The 22,561-nt window shown below is 38.3% G+C and overlaps 1 protein-coding gene and 1 non-coding gene across 4 annotated transcripts in view; both read left to right on the top strand.

Annotated features, from left to right (window-relative positions):
• LOC140326324 (coiled-coil domain-containing protein 57-like) overlaps positions 1–19,362 on the top strand; it is a 38,808-nt gene extending 19,446 nt beyond the window's left edge. The window contains exons 5-20 of one of the 3 annotated variants that reach the window (XM_072404826.1): positions 615–772; positions 1,899–1,973; positions 4,097–4,297; positions 5,090–5,248; positions 6,545–6,707; positions 9,004–9,138; positions 9,698–9,887; positions 10,934–11,116; positions 11,219–11,319; positions 13,089–13,247; positions 14,331–14,387; positions 14,954–15,164; positions 15,966–16,078; positions 16,486–16,590; positions 17,677–17,869; positions 19,073–19,362. In XM_072404826.1, coding sequence (XP_072260927.1) covers positions 615–772; positions 1,899–1,973; positions 4,097–4,297; positions 5,090–5,248; positions 6,545–6,707; positions 9,004–9,138; positions 9,698–9,887; positions 10,934–11,116; positions 11,219–11,319; positions 13,089–13,247; positions 14,331–14,387; positions 14,954–15,164; positions 15,966–16,078; positions 16,486–16,590; positions 17,677–17,869; positions 19,073–19,248 — 2,379 coding nt within the window. In that variant the 3' untranslated portion in view covers positions 19,249–19,362. Of the gene's footprint in view, positions 1–614; positions 773–1,898; positions 1,974–4,096; positions 4,298–5,089; positions 5,249–6,544; positions 6,708–9,003; positions 9,139–9,697; positions 9,888–10,933; positions 11,117–11,218; positions 11,320–13,046; positions 13,248–14,330; positions 14,388–14,953; positions 15,165–15,965; positions 16,079–16,485; positions 16,591–17,676; positions 17,870–19,072 lie in introns of all 3 variants that reach the window. The other 2 variants (XM_072404818.1, XM_072404810.1) reach the window with 2 other exon arrangements.
• LOC140321941 (U6 spliceosomal RNA) lies at positions 380–482 on the top strand. The gene has a single exon (XR_011919063.1). It is a non-coding gene; the product is annotated as a U6 spliceosomal RNA (small nuclear RNA).
• Positions 19,363–22,561: the final 3,199 nt, after the last annotated feature.

Here is a 22,561-nt window from a genome sequence, read left to right as displayed (position 1 = left end):
TTTTTATAGTCACAGTGATACAGAGTTGATAAAAACATCTGCGAGACTTCCACGCCAAATGATCCTAATGAGGGAAAAAGGGGAAATTATGTATGGTAATATAATGTTATCAGCAACACAGAGGAGATAATATGGATGAGATAATATGGATGAGATTGAGTAAAGAATTTGAAATAACTGGACTTTGAAATTTTTCTTAACTGAAGTATGGCAGCATTAAATCATTGAGATCATATTTAAATTGGGTGAACACATATTTAGCTCTAGTTATACTTTAGGGTATTAGAGGAGTGAGGGAATAGGTTTGCACTGCACAGTATCACTGTCAGCCCAAGTGCAAAAACATGGAAAGCTTCACGAATTTGCGTGTCATGAATTTGTGCTCGCTTTGGCAGCACATATACTAAAATTGGATCGATAGAGGATTAGCATGGGCCCTGCACAAGGATGACACGCAAATTCGTGAAGGGTTTCATATTTTTGCACTTGGGCTGACAGTGATACTGTGCAGTGCAAACCTGTTCCCTATGAGCTATGCTGTCCACAGTGTGCTTCCTGTATTTAAAGTTTCTATAGGCTGACGTGTCCTTTTCTCACTCTGACTACTGTTGTAGGTGAAGTTACTGACTAAGGAATTGGATGTTATGAGGGAAATGGAACTAAAAGGCACAGAGTCTCTACAGCATGCAGAAAAGACCCACCAAAGTCTTAAGGAGGCCCTGAGACAGAAAGACTTTGAAATGAAAAATCTATTGGCGGTTAAAGATGCACGGTGTGTACCACATGACGCAGCCCCCATGTAATGATCTCTGCGCAATAATATAAAAAAGGAAAATATGGTCAACCTATTTAGTTCCCATATTTACATATAACATAAGCATATTCTGCAGCTCTGTCCCGAACACTGAGGGCTGCGCAGTGTTTTGTTACACAGTGAGCAGGTACACACTCCAGTTTAGGTAGCACTTTGTGTGAGAGGGTAAAAGCAAGTAGTTGGACCTGTAGAGTGCCCTGAGATGCTTCAGCCACTTCAAATGGTTTTAATGGGGGTTGGTTGGAGACTGGTTGATGAGTTAACTGTTGAAAAACATGAGACAAAAATGTAAGAAAAATGACAGTCAGAACTTGCTTAGGACCTTCTCAAGCAGTTAAAACAACAGTAAGTGAGACCTATTATCTTATATATATGTCAAGTATGTACATTGTATTTATGAGCTTAGGTGCAGTCCCTGGGCCTTAGTCTCTGACTGTTTCCTGGCACATATTCAGCTTGTAGACTTAGGTACTACTGTGTAAACTTGGGCAACGTACATAGACGTCAGATGATTCTCGTTCGATATTGGTTTCAGGGCTGATACCGGACAAGAACCTTGCGTGTGTACAGCACTCGTCTTTCATGGATCTGTTCTGGAGGATCCATGTACGACAAACAATCATAATGGAAGTGAAGAGGAGAGAGTGCAGCAGGGTGCCACTCCGGCGTTCTCCCCCTTCACCTTCCCATTGAGCAGAACATCGCTGTATGTACAGAGCTCGTTCATGCATTGTTCGGTCTTTTGTCGTTGGAAAGAATTGTGACAGATCCTTTCTTATTCCGATTATTGAACTTGTTTACGCAGCCTTATAGCATGTCCACTGTCTTTGACCATCTCATATAGCAAGTCTGCAGTCTCTGTTAGTTTTCTCTAGCATTTGTACTGAATAATATATGCAACCTTGGTGACAATAGGGGTCACAAATGAGGCTCACTATACCTATGAATAAATAACAAATTATGAACCACATTGTATACTAATCTTTTTTGATGACCCATGAATAGAAGAAGTAAACCTGCTCTAGAAAAAAAACATTGAAAAAATTGTGATGAGAAATATCTTGGATTGCATCTCATCCTATAGGATTAAAGAGCTGAATGGTAATGTGCAGACGCTGCAACATCAGCTGAAAATACAGGAGGAAGATTTCCAACTGAAGTAAGTTTTTGTCATACATTACTAAAACACTGGTGATACACTGGTATATAAACTAAAATAATTATCTTTGTGGAATATAGCTGATGCTGTGCTAAGGACTTTCCAACCACATCATGTGATGATGCTGGTGTCCATTTGCCATGCACCAACACTGTCACATGGGAGGAAGGGGAGTGAGCCACATGATTCAGCATTCCTGAAAGCACTGGTGCTAAATTAAGCTAAGATAAGGTATATGCAGAAGGCATGGCATGCATTGAATGTATATGTAAACTGGTGTGGAAGAATTAGATTTTCTGTCAAGTTTTAATTTTTATCTGCCCTTTGGTATTTTTTGCCTTCCCCTAGTCATCGTTGCCATTGAGACAGAGGGCCTAAATTATTTAAGCTCTCCAAGGCTGGAGAGGATATACTTTTATTAGTAAAGCTGGGTAATCCAGCAAACCTGGATTGGATCTGGTCCAGTATTCAAAACATTTAGTAGCAAATAACAAATTACATTGAAGAAATCCATTCCAGGTTTGCTGGATCACCCAGCTTCACTGATGAAAATGTATCCCCTCCAACACTGGAGAGCTTTAATAAATCAGGCCCAATAAGTGAAGGGAAATCTTACAGTGGTGTCAAATGTTCCAGTGACCCTAATAGAGGATTTCCTTCACTTTGGGTTGATGTGATCCCATGTTCTGTTACATCTCCAGGACAGGATACATTTCCTCCACAGGATACAATAGCCAAAGATAATCTAACAGGCGTTGTAACCCTTCCCCAATCTTTTCAAAAACCAAACTAAGGTATACACTTTCAAGCATACCTGGTCCTTTGTCACTTTGCTGTAAGGTGGAAATACATCTCAATTTTGACATATATCTTTTTACAGAAAGATATTTGGAACTTTAAAGACACCACCAATAAATACTTTATTTATCCATAAAATGATAATTTATTCCTGTTTTATTAAAAAATATAGATTTACAATCAGCTCGTGATGTATATGTATTTATTGTTTCCCATCATTATTTTAACCCATTTTGCACTTGCGTCTTCAGAAAAATTTGTAATGAGGTTATATATATATTATCACAAGCAGCAAAATTGAAGTTTAAAAGATTTGTATTTACATCCAGCAGACCTTTTTGTTGACTAAACAGAGTAATCATTGAGGCAGGGCAGGGTAAGTGGCCAATAGCTTCCTTGCAGCACACAAACTCATACATTTCCTGCCTTGCTTTATTGCTTGGGCCCCCAGCTGTTTCTGTGAACTACAGAACACCTTCCTGCTCTGTATAAAGAGAAGGGGCATATGTAAACTTGTCTGCTTCCCGTAGTGTTGAAACTTCTACATAGTAGTTGACAGACACAGGCTTTGTTCAGGTAGTGGGTTGAACAGACAACCACATTTTAGATGCTAAAAACAGCTTGTGAAGACTACAAATGTCTTTCAATACTGCTAACACTCATCACAAAGTGTTTGTGTGAACAAGCCGTTAGATTTATTTTTTTTCAAACCTGTACAATGTAAAGTATATACTGACGTAGTACAGACTGCATGCCAGAACAATCGTTAGACTTTTCCTGTTAAAGGATAAGGTTCACTCTAAAACCTAAACCTCTGTTGGTCAGTTAGTAATATCAACTATTATAATGGTCAGCAATATTTTTTAAAGGATCTGTAGAGAGGTGTGAAATTGGCAAGGCCTGCCTAAGCTTTTACACATAACTCAAGTTTAGTCAATAACTTCTCTACCCTTATCTCAGTAACTGAAGATGTCTTTTTGTGATGTATTTTCCCATGTGTTTCAGCTGACCACATTTCTGTCAGATTTACTTTGAGAAGACTATGAACCACTATGGGGTTCTGTTTTTATAGTTTTGTGTACTTGTGAGCTAGGAGATGTGTTAGGTCAGAAAGTTGGTGGGGTGGCACCTCTCAGATTTCTGTCACACTCAAAATACGGTGTTTGGGTTTGCACTAAATTAACATAATTTTGCATTTTAGATTTGCATTCCTTTATACCATTAATCCAAGTCCTGACAAGCTAACAGGAATAGGTCACCTATTTATTCTTGAACATCTGTATGTCTAAGAAAAAGATTTTATAGAGTTCATTGCCAATTTATAGACATGAACAGCTAGACCGCTGTGCAAGGGAAAGGGAGTCAGCACTGACTTCGATGAAGGAAGCTCACAATGACCAGGTCCAGGTGCTGGAGAAACAGAAGAAGGAACTACAAATGTGTGTGGAGACTTTGCAGATGGAACAGCAAAGGACACAATGTAATCAGCAGGCTGTACTTGAAGAGAAGGATAGCACCATTGCAAAGTGAGTAATTATTATTACTATTATTATTATTATTAAACTGTATTTATATTGCGCCAACATATTATGCAGTGCTGTACATTAAATAGGAGTTGCAAATGATCAACAGATACAGGCAATGACGCTGCAAGAGGAGAGGACCCTGGCCAAAAGAGCGTACAATCTAAGACATTGCATGCACACCGGCTGAATTTCAAATCTGACATGCAATGTTTCTGTAATGGCAGCTGAACTGAGAGAGGATGTAAAGAGAATTAATAATTGACACAATTTTCTTTCTGATCTCTTGTGCAGATGTTTGGCAGGGTTCTGACAGCACAGATAGATTACTAGTAAAGTTTGGTGTGCATCAGGGATAAGGTTCCAAAACCTCTATTGTGGCATGAGCACACACTGTTAAATATACAATACAGCATGTAAAAGTATATTTAGAGGTCATTATTTTTAAAAAATTTGAATAGAATAGGGAATGAGAGGGGAGATGTGTAATTGATACAAGTGCCCCACTAGTGTGTGCTTTTGCTCATTTTAAGATTTATAAAGAGGACAAAACAGAAAATTCCTATTTTCAGGCCTTCTGTGTCAATCTGAAATAGTTTTTAAAAAGCGTGGGAGACAAGTCACTGCTCTGGTATTTTGCTCTGTGTGTGCGCACCTATTGAGCTATTGAGACTCGTTAACTACAAACTTTTTTTTCAGGGGAAAAACAACGAGATGTCTAAAATTTTCTCACAGTTTCACAAAATAGTGTCTAATGAAAGAAAAAAATAAAACATATTGCTTTTATCATTAAAGGCTCAAGGATGATGTGGACACATTGAAGACTGGTTGGGATTCATATATCAGACAAGCATCTCAAGACACTGTAAACAAAGATCTACAGATTCAATCCCTGCAGGAGACAAAAGAAAAGCTGAAAGCTCAGATCCCTAAATGCCAAAAGGATATAGGGAGGTTAGTGTTAATATAGTCATGTGTCAGTTATAAGCTAATCGATATATCTAATATAATTTGATAGACCTCAAACACAATGAGCCTGATTTATTAACCTCCCCAGCAGTAAACCCATGTGGGGTAGAAAAACCCAAGTGGGGTAGAAAAAACAAGATGAAAGTGGTAACTACACCTCTAACTCGGTGTAGTTAAAAAAGTAAAAAAACAAACACCTGGTCCCATCGGTGCCTCCGGGGTTCTTCCATCCTCGGGCCGCGTCCTCTTCCTCGATCTGTCCCCCGGCGAGTGCACTGACATTCCCCAGGAGTTCCTGTCTATGGCTGTCGCTCGGGGCGTGGCGGGAATTTTAAAATATTTTGTATTGAATGCAATACAATGAATTTATATGTCTTAAAGTGGTACATTGTCTTTCATGAAAATTTATTTTACAGTATAATATAGTGTAAGTATAATAAACACAAAAATCACTTTAAAGTTTATTATTAACATTACTATTAGATTTTTTTTAAAATTTATTTATTTTATTATTTTGGTATGATTTTGTGTTTCAAACTCTATTAAATTCCTATTATATTATACTTTAAAATAAATTTTCATGAAAAACAATGTACAGCTTTTAGTCATATAAATCCAGACAGAAATGAACTGCCCAGGAAGTTAAAGCTCTCCAAACTACAGAAGATAGACTCTCATAGGTGAATTTGGGCCATCCAGCCAACCTGGAATTAATTTGGTCCAGGACTGAAAACATTTGAAAACTAATAGCAAACAATGTTTTAATGTGTTCCAGGTTGACGAGTATATGCTATCACCCAGGTTCTCCCATCAGAGTCTATTCTCTCCGACCTTGGGGAACTTTATTAAAACAGGCCCGATGATGCAACACATCTGTGATGTAGTTTGCTGAAATACATGGCAACACACAGCAATGTGTTTCATTGGAAAAAAGGTTTGTGCATTTTTTCTGCTGGTTAGGGTGTGTTTGCAGACTATTTAAATTCAATGGGCCGCCCCAATGCAAAATATGTGTGTCACATAACACATTTATGGCTTGTGCATTATCTTTGGGTCTGCTAATAACTTGTATTAAAAGGACACAAGTTCATTCTAGAGAGGGTAACACTTTCAGGGGTTTATATGGTAATATTAACAGAAATGCCAGATGTGTGTATTTACATTTTTGCAAATGTTCTCTTTTCAAAGGAAGAACTTGGTGCTTCTATAAACATATTTATCTTTAGCTCCTGTATAGTTTCTGTATTGTCTGTCAGGTTAACAGAACTCTTCTACCATCAGATACCAGCAGCAGTTGGCAGGTTCTGTGGAACGGGAACGTCTTTTGGAACAGGCCAGGGTGCAGGTGGAGCTGGACTGGCAAAAGCGCTGCGAAGGGATTGAGAGAACTCAGTATCAGAAATCCGAGCAGTTGATAGAAGGTCTTAGCAATGCCAAGGATCAGGTAAACTGGGAGCTTAGATTTTCAGGATTATTCAGCATATGTTCAGACAAAGTACTTGAAAAATGCAGTTAACATTTTCAAACTTTGTGGCTTAAGTGAAGGAAATCCTGATTTGGTTGCTATAAGTTAGTTCACAGAATGTTTTTTGATCCTGGAGGTATAAAGTGGCACTCCAGTCAGATTTTTATTTTTTGATTAGGTAAGAGTTAGATTTTTTTCTGTTGAATTCTGGGTCCCTATAGAAGATGAATACTCTTTAGATCTATTTCAGGAAGGGTTGTTTTTTCTTTAACTAGGCTATAATGTTTTGGGACTGCTTTATTCAAAAGTTTGCAGACACCTGACCATTACTATGGCCCTTATATAGGATTTTGCCCCTTTGTGATTATAACAGCCTCCACCAGTTTTCCACAACATTTGTAAGAATTAGTTACTGTAAAATGAGATAACCTGGCTTAAAATCAGTGCTCAAATTCAGCCCAAATGTGTTCAGTAAGGTTAGAGTCAGGTCATTTTATTTCAGTCATACCTTATCAAATCTCACTGTCTTTATGGAACTGGCTTTGTGCACCAGGGCACAGTCACAGTGCTGGAATAGAAACAGGTCTTCCCCAAACTACACAAGGTTGTAAACATATACTTGTTAAATATGTTTTGTATTAACAGAACACACCTCTTTTGGCTGTATAGTGTGTGTGATGGTCAGGTGTTCACAAACATTTGCGTAAACAGTTTGTATGTATGAGATTTCTGCACTGCTTCTTGTACTTTAGCATACATGATTGGCATTTATTTACGAGGGGGTGCCGAGAAGTTCCTGGCTTTGCCCAGAAAGAAGAGAGCCAGAGTTTTGAAATAACACATTTATTCAACATATAACCTCCTGAGACTGATGCACTTGGTACAGCGTAGTTCCAGCTTTTCCAGACAGCTCAAATAAAAGTCCTTTGGCTGGGCCGCAAACCAGCTCTAAGCAGCATTTTGACGTCCGAAATGTCCTCAAAACATTGCCCCCTCAGGTGTTTCTTCAAATTCAGGAACAGATAATAATACCAAGAAGCCAGGTCAGGTGAGTAGGGGGGATGGTAGACCAATTGGAAACCCAGGGTGTTCAATTTGGCAGCCACAACATTGAACGTGTGCAGGTGCATTGTCCTGCAAAATAAGGATCCCTTTCTTTAACTTGCCACTGCGTTTCGTCTTAATTGCCTCATTCAGCTGATCCAGTAGGTTAGCATAATACTGTCCGGTGATACTAGAGCCCTGAGGTAGAGGTAGTCCACCAACAGAATACCATCTTTGTCCCAAAAAACGGACGCCATGACTTTTTTGGCTGATTTCTGGGTTCAGAACTTTTTCGGTCGCAGGGACCCACTGTGGCGCCATTCCTTTGACTGTTTCTTGGTTTCAGGATCATAGATGTGGAGCCAGGTTTGAGCAGTCTGAGCAGCTTTAAAACAGCTTCGGAGGCTTCAACCCGTTCCTTCTTCTGATCACTGTTCAAACATTTCGGCACCCACTTCGCTGAAGGCATGCGCATGTCTAGGATAGTGGTGATAACAAACCCAACACGCTTCCGTGAGATGTCAAGTACCTGGGCTATCTTTTTTGCGGATATTCACCGGTCCTCAATAATCAGCTCATGGACAGCATCGCAGGTTGCCAGGTCAGTTTAGGGCATTTCAACAGTGAAATGCCCAGTCTTGAAACGAGATATCCAGGTTTTGACAGTGCTGTAGGAAGGACACTTCTCTCCCAGTGTTTGTGACATCTCAGTGTGAATGTCCTTTGCTGACTTTTCCTGGAGAAACAAAAGCTTCATGACGGCCCGTAACTCCAACGACGTGAAACTTGCTTGTGCCTCTGCCATCACAGCTTCTAAAACAGTTTTAAGAATTGCAAAGACCTGATATTTGCACAGGTACATACTTAGATATTAGCATCAGATGCCCTACACTCATTTTTCTATTTCATCTGGAAGGGGGCAGAGCCAAGAACTCAGCACCCCCTCGTAAACCAGGGTGATGCTAATATTTATTAATTTTGTTCCTGTGCACATACAGGCCCTTTAATGCAAATCTAATTTGAGAACCAATTTAATTTAGACAGGAAATGGCAAAGTGCAGAAAAATTAAGTTGGAGGGGAGGAAATGTATTAGTTTTATAATATTTTAAAAATCAATAGAAAATATTTTTAGTGGAAAAAAAATCCTTAAGCTTAAAACTGTTAACCTTAGTTACTTGGAATAGTGAGGAATAAAACGTAATATTTATTTAATTAAACATTGTGTTACAGCTGGAAGCTGAACTAAAGGAGAAGGAAAGAAGGATGAATGAGCTGCAGCTAGTAGTGTCCACTTTAACCTGGGAAAGGGACAGGGCTGTTACCATCATCAAGCAGCAGGGGACAGTGACATACACAGGAGATCAGGTAAGACAAAGGGACAAAGTATTTTACATTGATTTTTTTTTCTTTGAAAAATACCTGTTATCTAAAAGCTGTGCCCAAAGTAGAGGAACTAGTCACCAATGCTTCATGTCGGTTTCATGTAGTTTTTATTTGTGTCATTAGTGATTTATCTCTTTACTCACTTCTCACTATGGGCCTGATTTATTAAAGCTCTCCAAGGCTGGAGAGGATACACTTTCACCAGTGAAACTGGGTGATCCAGCAAACCTGGAATGTTAAATTGATACCAACCAGGTCTAACCTAAACATTGATAACAAACAGGTCTAACCTAAAAATTGATACCAAACAGGTCTAACCTAAAAATTGTGTGTGTGATGTTTTTTAGAGATAGGAAACAGCTCTGGCTCTACAAATTTTTGCTAATACTTCGTCAGTAACTAATGTGTGAAGTTTGTGTGTCTATGTCTTACTTTGTTTATGTCTCTGGAAGGCAGCAGGTTTATTGGTATACACAGCATACTACTGTGTAGTGTGTATAAAAAAAGAATAATGATACAATGGCAATTGATATTTACACAGACACTGCCAGACAAGTCAGACTTTGCATCAAATGAGATTCAGAAGCTGCAGGAACAAAATTCAGAACTGCGTCAGGTGATTGGCCAGATGAGGAAAGAGATGGAGATGTTGTGCGAGCAGATTCCATCTGAAAGTCATGAAGGGAAAGAACCACCTATCGACAACATCCAAGGGTCTGCACCCACTGAAGGTAGGATACATAATAAAGGGGCAATATTGACATACAGTTCAGCCATCTAAGGTGCCAGGATATACCTTTTGTTTTCAGGGCAGTAACCTATAGATCTGCACTCCAGGAAACCTGCTTAATACAAGCTGAACAGCACTTGAAATGTCTTGTACATCTGTCCAGCCACTCCTATGATTCACCTTCCAGGCAGTACAGCCAGGAATGTGGATTCCACTTTTGTGTTATAGATGGTGGTGTCATCTGTCCGTCTACAGCCTGCTGATTGTTCAATAAAGGAACAGCAACAGGCTGGTAAGTCATCATGCTTGGTCAGTTTTCTTTCTTGTCCCCTTAGCATGTTGTTTACCAGCACATGTGCATACAGGAGTGGCTAATTGGTACTCTTTACTGCCTCCAAGGCTACATACGCATGTCAGATAATTATAGCCCAAGATGAACATTTGTCTCATGCTATAATACATCTTTTGTACTTTAACCCCCAGTGTATATTTTCTGAATGCAGAGAAACTGTACAATAACAATTTGTCAGATTCAAATATCTCAGGTGCGTGATTTTTGTGCAATTGCTTTTAAAATTTATATTTTTAGTAAAAAGAAATACCAAAAAGTGAATATTAGTGCACACAAAAACAATACATTGTCATATGTCATCTTGGTCAAGTGAATAGATAGCAAAATAGTGAAAAATTATAATAGTTTAATTTTATTGTGTTAAAAACCTTTACAGCTCATCAGCTTAAAGTTAACACTAAACAATAGTCTTAAAATTATTTCTCTAAATTTTGTTCTGGTGATAACCAGTATGGGCATTATTTATAAAACAGGGAATTTTTTTTTGTACCAATGCTTAATGTTCAACTTTAAACCCTGAGGCTGAAATAGTTTATCATTCATTTCTTATCTGATTGCTTGCTATTCTCCCTTTGTATTAATTCTCTATGTGTTTTTTAAACCGCTTCCCTTCTTAAAAAGAAAACCGTTCAAAAAGTTATATTTCTACATTGTCCTTGTTTAGTGATGGTCTCCTTTTGAATTTTTGTTTTTAGATTATGTAAAGTCTCTTGAGGAGGAGATTAAGGATTTAAAACAAAGGAATAGGGAGATGGAAGAGCAGATTCAATTGGCTCTGTCACATAAAGACACCCCTGATCCTCTGTCCACGGCAAAACCTGTGCCACCTGACAATGTTTACATCCAGACTCACATCAGGAGCTTAAATGAAACCATAGGTAACTAAAGTCATGTTGGTGGAAAACAACTTTTGGTATTGTGTTTTGTTATTTTGTCTTTCTGCTTCTAACATATTTTATCTATTTATTAATTTTTTTAAGCTGCTTTAAGAGCAGATAAAGTGGCATCTGCAGCAGCTGCTAAGAGACTAGAAGCCAGAACAGCCCATCTGGAATCAATGGTTGCTGAACTTACACAGAAGGTAACTGGACGTTCATAAAGTATTGCAGAATAACCACCATAACAAGTTCTGATCACTGTAGAGACTGTTTTCTCTAATTTTTAATATGCTATATATAAACATATAATGTACTTCTTGCCTGGGTTACCATGATGAAAGAAAATTCTAGATTTTTATATTCTTTTTAAATTCTATGTTGTATTCAAACAACACAATTATGTTGGATTAACACGCCATTCTAAATTTAGCATGTACTAGCTGTGTAATGTAAGGCAAACAGAGATGTAAGGAAACATAAAAATTAAATAGCAGCCTTGGCTCTGACATTGTTTATATGTGCAGCATGGCATGTGCTAAGCATAAAAGAATCATTCACTGGTCACAATTTCTGATGTATATTGACTACATCATAACCCATGATGAATATTCAAAAGTGGTTTGAAATCCTCTATTATCAGGGAGTTAGCTCCAAGTGTACTTATCTGCATTTACATATGAAAAATATGTGAGTAGCAGGTCCTTTATTGCAGAAGGGACAGGCCATGTCTTTTCTGCAGTAAAACAAACTTTCACGCTCATTTGTAGTTTTTATACTAAATTTACTTCTTCACTGGTTCCAACATCTTCACGCGATCCACTTCCAAGTTTGGGATCTTCAGTCATCTTGATTGGCCAGGCCTAAATGATGTAACTCCAACACATGAAGTTCATTCAATTCTTTCAGCCATCTGTTCCAGGATTGTACACCAAGGTTTGCAAGGGCAGCTGATTGTACATTATAGAAAAAATTGCAAACAAGCAGATAAGTTTGTTTTATTACAGAAGAGACATATAATGTCTGTTCTGCAATAAAGGACCTGTCTGCTAAAGTTTTTTTTTAATTTTTTGGTTTATCTCCACATTAATAAGAAAGTATTTTTACTATATTTGGTTTGCTTTATCACAGGGACAGGGATTACCACTTCACAGTCCTAGTGGCTTACTAGTGGTGAGGTGCCTGTGCTCTGGAATTAAGTATGCACCCCCCTCTCCATTATAGAATATGTGTCTACATTTCTGCCTTGCAGACCAAAGTTCAGGGTCAAAACCACCAGTGCAAACTAATTTACTGAGTTTACAATAAATGTATTGATCTGTGGGTGGTAATTAAATGATCTGTGGATATATCTCAGATGTAAGAAAGCAGTAACCTGTTCTTTAACCACCCACTTAGTGGGGGGTTAACTATAGTAAGTCATAGAATTTACATTAAAAAGTTGACCTGTCCAGGATGACTTTCACATGTCAAAGCTGTGCATTCCATCAATCACCTGGAGTTTCCATTCCTAACTTTGTAATTGATGCTGTGTCCGGAACAGAGCACACCCCTGAAACAGCATGTTCAGTAATATGAGTTCCAGGACTAACAGCACTCCTGCGAATCGCGTCATAGTTAGATTGTAGTTTGCTGTGATACATATCAGCTGCACAGAAGGTTTCCCTTGATATGTTTAGTTAGTCTTTAGGACTGGTTGACAAGTAAAGTAGAAGCCATTCAAGCATCTGCACCACAGCTTTCCTTCCTGTCTAGATAAGCCCTACCTTTTTTCAGTATGATAGTTGTATCAACAGTATGATAGTTGTGCACATACAGTTAGGTTTGGGATGAGAGGGCAAATGTCTGCACAATTTTTGTTATTTTTTTATGATCATAGTTGAATGATATATTACCAATCCTTGAATATTTTGATAAACAACTATTTGTTTAGGTCCAACAAAAACAGGCAGAAATAAATCAGTTTCAGTTTCAGCTGAACAATGAAACTCGTCACAGCCAAGCCACCATTGCCGGCCTCCAGCAAAGACAGTCTGAACTGGAACTGCAGCTCAGTGAAACCCGGAAAGAGGCTGAAGAGTATTTTAAAGGCAACCTGAAACAAAATCTGGAGACAGTCGGACTAGGGAATGAGGTCAGTATTTTCCCATAATAATGTGCTCGACTGTTTGACAGCATGAGAAAATATTGAAATCCCACCAGTAAAGTTACCATCAATAAATGGTATTTTGGGAAATTTTAAACGTAATAGCGTTCATTATTCCATGTGGGATTGCTGGTCAGATACTGTGGATACAGTACAGGGGCTGGCTAGGCACAGCAAATACTCTACAAAAGCTGGTCATACCTTGCAGAGATGCTCCAGCAGCTACTTAAACACTGTGGACATGCTACAGGACTTGATCCGACACTGCGGACAAGCTAGATGCTAATATTGTTTCCCACTTGCTATTCGTGAATGGGCCTGTAAGGTTAGGCAATAGGATGTGATGTTTAGCATTGGAAGTAGGAAATCTCAACAGGGTAAGTAATTTCATCAGAAACTTTGTTTCTTTTCAAAGCCTGACTGGAATCATATGTAGCCAAGCAGCAGATTTATGATGCTAGGGAAAGGGATGGGTTGCAGATACAACAGTAGGAAGGGACAGCTGCTGTATTTCCTACCTTACCTTATCATACTTGTTGGAAGGCTTTCCATGTGTGAACTGGTGACAGTGCTGAGAATTTGCATGTGGCTGGTGACATGATGATGCTTTTACATACCAGTTTTTCTGCCCATGGTCTTTTTAACCAAAAGGAACAAAAACATTATTTTGTTTGTCTGTAAAAACGCAGAGGGTTGGCATCCCTGCTTCACGGATAAAAGTATATCCTCTCCACCCAGCTTCACGGATAAAAGTATATCCTCTCCAGCCTTGGAGAGCTTTATTAAATCAGGCCCAATGTGTTTTCCGCTTTAAAATTAACAGGCTGCCTTCCAACACAAGTCATGTGTAGCATAGCTGTGAAATGTGTGATATCTATAATTTTTGACATTTTTAAATGCATTACTTTATGGTCAGAACCACTTTAAGTTCTCATTTACATCTTTCTGGTCTAGTGTACTAGGGTAAAGAATTTGCATTATTACACGTTTTGAGCATTGCATTTTTTTTAGCTGCTTTTAACACATCTTTACCTTTAATGACACTCCCCACTGTGGTTTTGTTGCCTTTAGGTGTGTGCACTAAAGCTGGAACTGGCTAGTCACAGAGCCCCTGTGGTACTCAGTGAGGTATGTAGCTGTGTTATGTGCTTATGGGTAACTGTTGCAAATGATTGACCTGGAGTTTGATGGTAATCAAATTATGGTGAAGGTGTTCCTTTTTTTTTTAAAGACCTCCATTTCATTGTGATAACTTATCTGCATTCACCCTGCATCCATATTACAGTTCAATGAGTTGGGCCTAACACAAGCGATTATGTGTGGGTGTGTCTGTTAATATGTAAATTGGCACTCAGGACCAAAGCTTGTACATTCTAATGGCCACTTGGGAGGTATTACAGTACCTCTGTTCTCCCACCTGTTCCCACTTTTAGAAGTATGGAAATAAAAAATAGTGGTGATCAGGTTTGTGAAAGTGGAGAACTAAAAAAGGTGTTGATCTGAATCACTGATTGCCAGTCTTTATAAATATGATCCATTTTGTGTTCAGGCCACTTTCTGTCATGCACTGGCTTCCTAATAGTGAAAACTGTGTCATGTTAAGTCTTATATGTGATCAGTGATTTGCTTTAAATCTACTTTAAAGCTTGGAGATTTCAGAGGTCACTGTTCGTTATCATTTTTTTGCCTAATAGAGTGAATCTGTAAAACAGCTACGCCAAGAGGTCCTGACACTCCAGCAGAAACTGGCCTCCCTTAATGCATCGGGTGAGGGACCAAGCAATTTTCAAATACTGAAAAACAAACTGAAAGAAGCAGTGAAAAAAAATTCCCAGCTTATCATGGAGAAACAACAACTGATTGACATGGGGAACAAACTAAGAGCGGAGCTTTCTTCAGTACAAGGTAAATACCCTAAGAGCCTATAGAAGAAGTTGTCCATCTACATTACATTAACGTAAAAAAAAGTGTATTTTAATAAATATTAACCTAATTCTTCCCCAACAATGACTGGGTCAAACAACTCACCCCCTCTACAGTTTACTACCTGATGGGAAATAATGGATGCAATCCAGCCATTTAGACCTGCACAAACTGTTTCCCATGAATGTAGACAAACCCTATAGAAAATATGTGGCTGAGGGAAATTCAAATATTTTGAGAAGTCCTCAGAGCAAGAGGTAGGGGGAACCTGTGTTTGTTCTTAGTTTAGGGAAATCCTTTTACTTTGGAGAGATTTATTTTCATTTCCTGTTTAGTCTCTAGGATATGAAGTGAAATCCTCCAAGCAGAATGCAGGAAGCAAAACATAATTTTCAAGAGTACAGAAAAGGGTTAATGTACTGTACAGTGATTTGCTCTAACCATGGCTTTAATGTAGTGCTCTGCAACAGGGAGATCTGAATGGGCCCTTAAAGTGGCATTTTAGTGGCTTAGTGGCTTATTATTCTGCATTTTAGATTCCTGTCTGATACTTCTTATAGGTAGGAAAGTTTTTTTAATTTATTAGTTTTGTAAAAGAACTACATTTCTCATCATCCTTTAGTGTCCACAGGTTGCCAGATGTTTGTCAACTATTATTTTAATGCAAAAACAGTAACACAGTGTGTGCATTTTAAGAACCTGTTCTGTTTAGCTGCTAAAGCTAAATTCTAGTGATGCTATGTTTACTATTCCACATTTTACATAGATTTATTTAATTTGCAGCAAACACTTCTAAGTATTTAGTTCCCAAAACACCCCCTTCCAATTTTCAAGAAACGAATCCCCAGAACCGCCTTTCAGAATTGGAGAGTCTTCAGTACCAGCTAACGTCACAGGTAATGTACCTTTCTGTTACTGGGACTACTAAAACATAACCTAGGTTGCTCCAATCCCACTAATCAGCCAATTAAAGTAGACCTAAATCAGGTTACGTAGTATGCAATATTTTTATGCATATAGCGCAATATCAATTTATAAATATATTTTCTATGTTTACCATATTGGACACTACCATCAGCATTGGTCTCCTATGTCATCCTAAGCTCCTAAGCCTCAATAAATTGTGTTTAACAAATTGTTTTTAATCACATAAAGAAATTATATTTAATTCTTTTCACAATATATATTGATAGAGAACTTTAAAGTATTTACATTTTTCCAAATATTTTCTACAATTTGCTGTTCATTTAATAACTAATCTATATAATGTCTTTGTGTAAATATTTGTGGAAATTCTTTACAGGAATTACAGTATGCTCAGTACCAGAAAACTTCCAGAGTGTCTGCAGAGAATCATTCTAATACCATAGCCAAACCCCAGTATCACAGGAGCAGCTCTGCAATGCAGGTACAAGATCAATACTCTGATGATGAGCTGCGGCTTGTGTCACTGGTCATAGGAGGAATAGCATGCTTGTGTTAATATATTGTAATTCCAGGCACATAGCTAGATCCATGGTTTAAATACCTACAGTATATTTGCTAGTCTTCCTTATAATAGGAAAGGATTAAAAGTATACAAACTAAGGCAGGACTGCTAGGAATGAATAATGAAACAGTAAATCAGTTCTATATCTCAGAAGTTAATGAGTGCTCCAGGTATTGATCATTTTTATTAAAAAGAAATACAACACTTGAAATCGGCCAAAATAATATTTTCTTTTTGTGTTTAGTGACCGTTGTTTGAGAAAATGTGAAATGATTCAGTGGTTTATTGTGCTCAGGATAAGGAAAGTTAGTTTAGTCTAGATGCAGTCTAGTTGTCTTTTAGTAGGTCTTTGCTGCCAACAACAAGGACATTATTATGACTTGACCTGCACTTCATACTTTCAACTATGTAAGTGTTGAAGGACAACTGTACCTTTTGTATGTTTGCCCTTTATTCAATTATCATAACCCCCTGAGTTCTGCCCAAGCACTACAAACTTTACAAGCGAAAAAAAAAAAACTATAAATGCAGGTTGCATTTCCATTGATTCAGATAGGCACTCTTTTGAAGGTGCCAGTACTGCATAGATGGTATATGAAAAATTGCATAGACCAACATTTTATTCTATAGTGTCTCTGTTTTCACAAAATGTAAAATGTTTTGGGTTTTTAAGTAATCTCCGGGCTTAAAAGGTTTTCATGCGTAAGGGCATGAAAAAAACTCTTACCTAATGGGGAGCTTTCCCTTCACTTTCTATCCTAATGACCCAAATGGAACTGAAAGGACAGCACAGAGTTTTGGATTTTCCCCCACTTTCATTCCTGATGACAGTTGTTACCAGGCCAAGAGTATTAATTTTGATAGCAACAAACAGGAACAAATTTCTGACATGAGTTGTATGCCCTCCCCACTCTATTAAGAATCTGTTTAAATGTTTTGACTTTATGTTTTCACTGATAAGGCAAATTAGGTGTCCTGTAAATAAGGCATGTTTTTACTTTACAGTCTTCTGAAAGAAAACCAACACAAAAAGAAAACATCATACCATCACCTCGTGTACATCATGTAAATAGCGCCCGTTCTTTGCTTTCAGCACCCTCATTGACAGTGGGTGACACATCTTTGCAAGACCTTTGGAAGATATTGGATATGGGGTCCAGCGTGTCACTGCTAAGCTCACAGGAAGAATCCAGGCAAGGTGAGAACCTAAATGTTCTTCTTGTGCTTTACAGACTGCTTCAAATTTGATGCCAAGATCAAGCACCAAATGTTAAATGTGAAGAAAATAACCAGCTTTTTTTTTTAAAAAGGGAAGTGAGGTATTAGCATATCATTGTGCCTTGTGGTTGCTGATCTAAGGCATCACTTTTCACATAGTCAAACAAAAGGACAGGTTCAGCTATTCAGTCAAAATAAAAAATGAAGATGATTGATTCTGCCTTTAAATAACAGAAGAACAAATTGGTGGGTTCAACAGTCTAGCATCTACCAAACACCTAAATTCCATTTCTGAGTAGACCAATGTTCTGTCTTTTGGCTAAAATAAAGGGTAGTTTCTTCACAGTCAGGAAAGAAACCCTGGCACTCTTGTTTGGTGTTGGAATGCTGTTGGGTGCATTCCTTGGAGTAAAAGGTTGGTACTGGGTACTCTTTTTCTGGAACTAATGCCTGCTGATAGAAATCGTGCTGCTCTTGTCTGGCCAGGAGTCAGGACGAAAAAGGTCTACAGTGCATGTGTCCATGAAGGAAGGGGAAGGAGGAAGACACTTATTTTTGTAAGGTACCAGGTCATCGCACCTTTGTATATTTTTCCCACATCTGCCTCCCTGGCTGAGCCTTTTGTTGAAGGCTGGAGGAAATGTTATACCAGACATCTATTGTCACTCACATTGCCATTAAAGCAATTTATATTGGTTTTGTTACACATGTGCTGAACAATACAATAAAAGTATTTCCTTTTCCTTGGCAAAGCAAGCTGGCAGACAACTGTGGGGACATGTTTCACCCTCACATCTCTACATTGGAGTGCCATATAATGTAAATAGTTTGCTTTCACTCACTCTATATTGTATGTAGGAGGGAGTGCCATGTTGTTCTTACTGAGACCCCTCCTGTAACTGCAAAACATTACATTTGTTGGGAACAGCAGCAGAGATAAGGTGTGCTCCCCATTCCCTTTTCATTATTAACCTGGCTGTTTTTGGGTGGTTATTGAAAAGTTGGGTCACAATACAAGGGCCGCCACCTGCCTAAAGCTTCTCACCCAAGCTAAAAAAATTTCTGGAGAGAACATTGTTCACATTAAAAAACCTTTTGATCAAGGTTCAGTTTATACTGATTTTGTGATTTCAGCTGAGTTTTTGTAACATTGTATGCTGTTTTGTCTGTATTTACTTCACAGGGATTTCAAAGAAGGTTCAGCTGGGGAATCACAGGAAAGACTCTACTACTCTGATACCACAGTATGCAATGAACAAGAGTCCAAGTAAGACTGGCCGGCCAGCAAACACAAAGCACACAAAAGTCAAAGGGATGCACGGCACACCCAAAATCCGCAACTATAACATAAAAGATTGAATCCCCCCAGAGAATAACACTTTTTTTGTCTATCCAATGGATAGTTTTCATGAGAAACTCTAATTAGATTTTTTTAAAATCCTTGTATTGCTTCGAATAAATGTTTTACTATCATGTTAGCTTTCTTAAAGGGGTGGAACATGGGTTTTCTTCTTGTTCCTGATTTCACTAACAATTATAGAGGATTTGGGAATACATGAGGTGATATATGCTTTCTTCCTTTGTCAGCTTGCAAGGCAAGAAACTCACATTTAGTGTCAGTAATAATTGTAACCAACAGTGGGCCCCTGTTCAGAACTGACTTGGGCTCCCCCCCCTACCACCTAACTGATTTCTTCCTGTCCTCTCCACAGAAAGAACAGTGCTGTTTTTTCTTCTGGTGCTGGAAATGATTGCTAATCATCATTTCCATTGATGGTGATCTAGTGTCGGTACAGGGCTTAGGATTTATACTTGTCGTTTTGGGAATCCCTGAGATATGTACCAGTCAATGCTAGAAACATTGCATAGATCTTTATACTTGTCACTGCTATGTGTTGCAGTGATCCAAAAGTTTGTTGCGATTTCTCACAACTTGAAAAACGCTGTGAAGTGCTTGTTTAAATATTACTGGGAGGTAATAGGTTTAGAAACACCTCCATTGTTTTCATTGGTAGTTTTTACAGGCATTTATATAAGCCAAGCGTTTTTTTAAGTGGGGCTTTTTTTGAATCTGGAGAAGAACCTTCAGTTGTCTATCCCCACACTCTGGTTGAATGGGTACAAGGGTACTATACCCCTTACCCATTCCTTTAAAGGGTTAAATGTGCATAAAAAGAGAGAGACAAATTGAGTCGTCATCAGTGTTTACCCTTTTTCTTAGCCAATCAAGTGAGCAGTAGTATCGGGACACTGTTCCCGGCAGCCTTAGCGGAGCAGGTGTTTTACCCACATGGGTGGAAAACGCACACGCTCTGCTAGGGCACCAGGGAACAGTGTCCCCATAGACCCTCTCCCTTGAAGAAAAGGTGAACACTGTTGACAACTCCAGTGTCATCAGGGTTTACTGTTGCTTACCCAATCAGCAGCAGGGGTAAATGGTGACACTAAATTCTCCCTTGATTGGCTGAAAAAAGGAAAATACTGATGACAGCCCAAGCTTCATCAGGGTTTACCCTTTCTTAGCCACTCATAAAGACGGCGTATGTTCCTGGCAACCCTAGCAGAGCAACCAACCACATGTGTTCTGCACCCATAGGCAAAACACGCGCTCTGCTAGGGCTGCAGGGAACAGTGTTCCCATACACACTCTCCTTTTAAATAGATAAAAAAAGGTAAACACTGATGATGGCTCAAGCGTCATCAGTGTTTACTTTTACCAATCAGCACTTGGGGTGAATGGTGACACTGTTGATTAGGAATATTTATCAGCATAAATATGGATATGATATCCCCTAACAATGCACATATATATTGACTAAATTAAGGTTCATGCACAAATGATAGCTAGTCATTCAAACAGTTTAATTAAGAAAAGGTGAAACATAAATTTCACAGCAATATTTGTTGATATCGAGATATAGGAACTTCAATCAATAAAATTTACAATAAATTAAATAAGGCTGTTAGTAGATAACCCCTGTAATATTCCTACTAAACAACTTTAACAGTTCCTACTGAGAAAATATCTCAGTTACTGATCCCAAGTTTATCCTACCCTTTTATTTTGGGATTTCTATACATATGTGGAGTATTGCAAATACAACAAATACTTAAGCATGCAATGATGTATGGTGCATGCCATATGTATGATGTATAAATATGGATGTTATATCCCCCTATCAATGCATATATATATATATTCAATAAAAGAAGGTTCATGCACAAATGATGATAGCAAGTCACTCAAACAGTTTATCTAAGAAAACAAGGTGAAACATAAAATACACAGCAATATTGTTTGATATCTAGATATAGGAACTTCAATCAATAATATATACAGTACATGGAAATAAGGTTATTAGTAGATAAAACCTGTAATAATCTAATAATGGTTAGTACATAATCCTTTAATTACAAAATAGCAAAACAATGCAATAATCATATAGATCCATATAAGACTGCAGTCGGGAATCTCTTACAGCTACCTGCTAAGAGGTTAATGGGTACCTCAGGAGGCTACTTCCTTCAGAAGAGGACTCCATAACAAATTACCTCACAGGCCTAAAACTAGAGAGAAGAGAAAAGACACCTCCATTCTCTCTGTTCCCATTTTTATATAGTGAATTCCCATTAGGAATCATTGGAGAGTTAGGATTGGCTACTGGATGTGATTTTTTCTCAACACCTATTGGCTGAAGCATTCCTCTAGCTTGGGATAGGGTAATTCAGACTTCAGTAATTAATTGAAACATGCAATGTAGGAGTTCTAAAGTTGTTGAGGAAGTCAAGCAGGTTTCCTCTGATTTAGCTGTCAGCAAAGATCAGCATGGGGGTTACCACCTCACTCCATCTATTCTATCATCTATCTATTTTTACAGCCCTTTCCTGACCAAACCCTGTATTGGTATTTATTACCATATTGTCACTTCTGTGAAGTCCCTGGAATTAGAGATCCCCCAGGGGGTCTATGTGCCTGGACAGGGGTAAACAGATCACAACCATTCCCACACATATACACCCTTTTACAGATACATTATATATACATATTTATCCACATATATCTATAAACAATCTTGAGGTGCAACAACACTCATCCTCATTTACCCTCTAGTGCCAGGGGATCCCATACTGTCAGGAGTCCCATGGCAGTTTAAGCATATAACAAAAATGATAAATGTAATTATTACTTTGCTTCAAGTTAGGAACTTTAAACATTTTTGATAGTTGATGCATGCCTATGTGTTGTTCACGATTAATTTGCTTGGTCTCAAGGAGTCTGTGTTTTCATTCCCAAACAGGTCTGTGGGATCTCACCCCTGAAGCATTTTGTGGGGGTGAATTAGAAATCTGTAAACGTATATGGATACTGGCCAGATGTATATACAATATACAAGCCATAAGTTCCCAGTCCACCCTTGTGAAGGAACTCATCCTCATTCGTTGTGTTCATATCTCCATTCTATCTTCTATGGAGTCTCTTATTTTCCCTTAGCATCAGTCTCTGTAGGACACAAAAAGAAGGTAAGGTTAGTTAAACTATGGACTTTAAAAGGCAATGTAAGTTTTTGAAGAGAAAATGAATTCTCAAAGATGTGCCTTGAAAATATCAGAGGGCAAAAAAGGGAAGATACAGAAAATGTGAAGCAACTTACCTATAAGCCTTCACACGTTC

Source organism: Pyxicephalus adspersus, chromosome 1 (genome assembly GCF_032062135.1).
Source record: "Pyxicephalus adspersus chromosome 1, UCB_Pads_2.0, whole genome shotgun sequence".
NCBI lineage: Eukaryota > Metazoa > Chordata > Amphibia > Anura > Pyxicephalidae > Pyxicephalus > Pyxicephalus adspersus.
The sequence above is the reverse complement of the archived record's forward strand: the minus strand, read 5'-3'. Positions and strand labels throughout refer to the sequence as shown.